Source organism: Nothoprocta perdicaria, unplaced genomic scaffold, assembly GCF_003342845.1.
Source record: "Nothoprocta perdicaria isolate Ctin4 unplaced genomic scaffold, notPer1 scaffold_588, whole genome shotgun sequence".
In the NCBI taxonomy this organism is placed as follows: Eukaryota; Metazoa; Chordata; class Aves; order Tinamiformes; family Tinamidae; genus Nothoprocta; species Nothoprocta perdicaria.
In genome coordinates, this window is record NW_020455852.1 from 36983 (window position 1) to 39355 (window position 2373).

At 74.2% G+C, this 2373-nt stretch overlaps 1 protein-coding gene across 1 annotated transcript in view; it reads left to right on the plus strand.

Annotated features, from left to right (window-relative positions):
* SSPO (SCO-spondin) overlaps positions 1–2373 on the plus strand; it is a gene marked incomplete at its 3' end in the record, with an annotated part of 56026 nt that overhangs the window by 28951 nt on the left and 24702 nt on the right. The window contains 7 exon segments of the mRNA XM_026048938.1: positions 9–90; positions 766–881; positions 884–1073; positions 1616–1745; positions 1833–1958; positions 2028–2119; positions 2194–2353. Coding sequence (XP_025904723.1) covers positions 9–90; positions 766–881; positions 884–1073; positions 1616–1745; positions 1833–1958; positions 2028–2119; positions 2194–2353 — 896 coding nt within the window.

Consider the following 2373-nt stretch of genomic DNA (forward strand, 5'->3'; position numbering starts at 1 on the left):
GGCGGCAGCTGCTGCGCGGCGCCCTGCCCGGCGGCACCTGCGCCCGGCCCCGCTTCCACAGCCGCGCCTGCTTCCTGCGCGCCTGCCCAGGTAGCGGCGCCGCGCGGGGACGGGCGCGGGGACCCCAGCCGGGTGGGCTGCAGGGGGGCCGACCCCTGCATGGGGTCTGCGTGGGGTCCCCTGCCCTAACCGGGGTGCACGGGGAGCCCGTCCCTTGCCTGGGGTCTGCGTTGGGTCCCCTGCCCTGGATGGGGTGCAGGGATCCCTGTCCCCTGCCTGGGGTCTGCACGGCGTCCCCATCCCCTGCCTGGGGTCTCTGGGGGGTCCCCTGCCCTCAATGCGGTGCACAGGGGTCCCCTGCCCTGACAGGGGTCTGGGTGGGATCCCCCGCCCTGTCCAGGTGCATGGGGGGCCCATGCCCTGCCTGGCGTCTGTGTGGGATCTCCTGCCCTAACAGGGGTGCATGGGACTGTGGGGCTGGACGGGGCCATGGGGCTGGACGGGGCTGTGGGGCTGGATGAGGCTGTGGGGCTGGACGGGGCTGTGGGGCTGGATGGGGCTGTGGGGCTGGACAGGACTGCGGGGCTGGATGGGACTGTGGGGCTGGATGTGGCCATGGGGCTTTGGGGCCGTGGGTCCACCCGTGGGGCTGCATGGGGCCGTGGGTCCACCCGTGGGGCTGGATGGGGCTGTGGGGCTGCATGGGGCCGTGGGTCCACCCGTGGGGCGCACGGGCGCCCTCCTCCCGCGCCGCCCCGGCCGCAGTGCCCGGTGCCTGGGCGCCCTGGGGCGCCTGGTCGCGCTGCGACGCCGAGTGCCGGGGGGGCGCGCGGAGCCGCGCGCGGAGCTGCACCAGCCCCCCGCCCAAGAACGGGGGCCACCGCCGCGCGCAGGCCCCGCTGCGGCCGCCCGGCCCCGCCGCAGCCGCCCGCCTCTGCCTCCCGCTGCAGACTGCGGCCCCGGCATGCGGCTGGTGCGGGCAGGGGACTGCGAGCGGGGCCTGGTGTCCCCGTGCGCCCAGGCCTGCGGGGACCTGAGCGCTGCACCGAGCTGCGGCAGCCGCTGCGAGGAGGGTGAGCGCCTGCGCGGCACGCGCTGCTACAGCACCCGTGCCCAGGGTGTGCATGGCGCGTGCTCCTATGCATGTGCACCCTGACTGTGCATGGGTACCCCATCCATGCACATGCAGCCTGACCATGCACATGCCCCCCTGCAGTGCACATGCACCACATCCATGCACATAAACCCTAGCCATGCATGTACACCCCATCCGTACATGTACACTCTGGCCATGCACATGCACTCCATCTATGCACGTGTACCCCAGCCGTGCATGTGCACGACAACCATGCATGTGCATCCTACCCATGTGCACGCACCCTTTCCATGCACATGAATCTTTTCCTCGCACGTGCACGCCACCCATGCACATGCACCCCGTCCGTGCACACGAACCCTTTCCATGCACATGCACCCCCTCCATGCACGTGCACCCTTGCCATGCATGTGCGCTCCATCCATGCACATGCACCCTGCCTGTGCATGGGCATCCTGCCCATGCGCCTCTCCACGGGGATGCCAACCAGAGCCGGCGCTGACAGCGCGCTCCGGGCAGGCTGCCGGTGCCCGCCGGGGCTCTTCCTGCAGGCGGGCGGCTGCGTCAACGCCAGCCAGTGCCACTGCCACACGGGCCGGGAGCGCCGCCTGCCCGGCGAGACCTTCCTGCGCGACGGCTGCCAAACGTGGTGAGCGCGGCGGCGGCGCCACCGCCGACGGGACGCACCGTGCCCGTCGCGGCGCGTGTCCCCGCCGCTCACCGCCTCCGCGCCCAGCGTGTGCCTGGACGGCGCGGTGACGTGTGAGGATACCGCGTGCCCCGTGGCCTGCGGCTGGTCGGCGTGGTCGCCGTGGACGGCGTGCGACCGCAGCTGCGGCGCCGGCACGCAGCAGCGCTTCAGGTGCGGGGCGGCGGCGGCGGGAGCGGCGCGGCAGGGCGCGCGGGCGGCAACGCTGCTGCGCGCCTGCAGGTCGCCCACCAACCCCGCGGCGGCCCGTGGAGGAGCCCCGTGTGACGGGGACGCCCAGGAGGTGCGCGGGTGCCACGCGCCCTGCGGCGCCGGTAGGTGCCCAGCGTGGAGCCGAGCGGGTCCCGGTGCCGGCCGCGCTCCCGCCTCACCGCCGCTCCCTGTCCAGAGCCCAGCGGCCTCTGGAGCGCCTGGACGTCCTGGTCGCCCTGCTCCAAATCCTGCTCCCACCACGCGGAGCGGCCGGGGGTGCGGAAGCGCTTCCGGCACTGCGCCGCGGAGCGCGCGGGTGGCGGCGCCTGCGCGGGAGCGGCGCTGCAGGAGGAGCCGTGCGTGGAGGCCGCGTGTC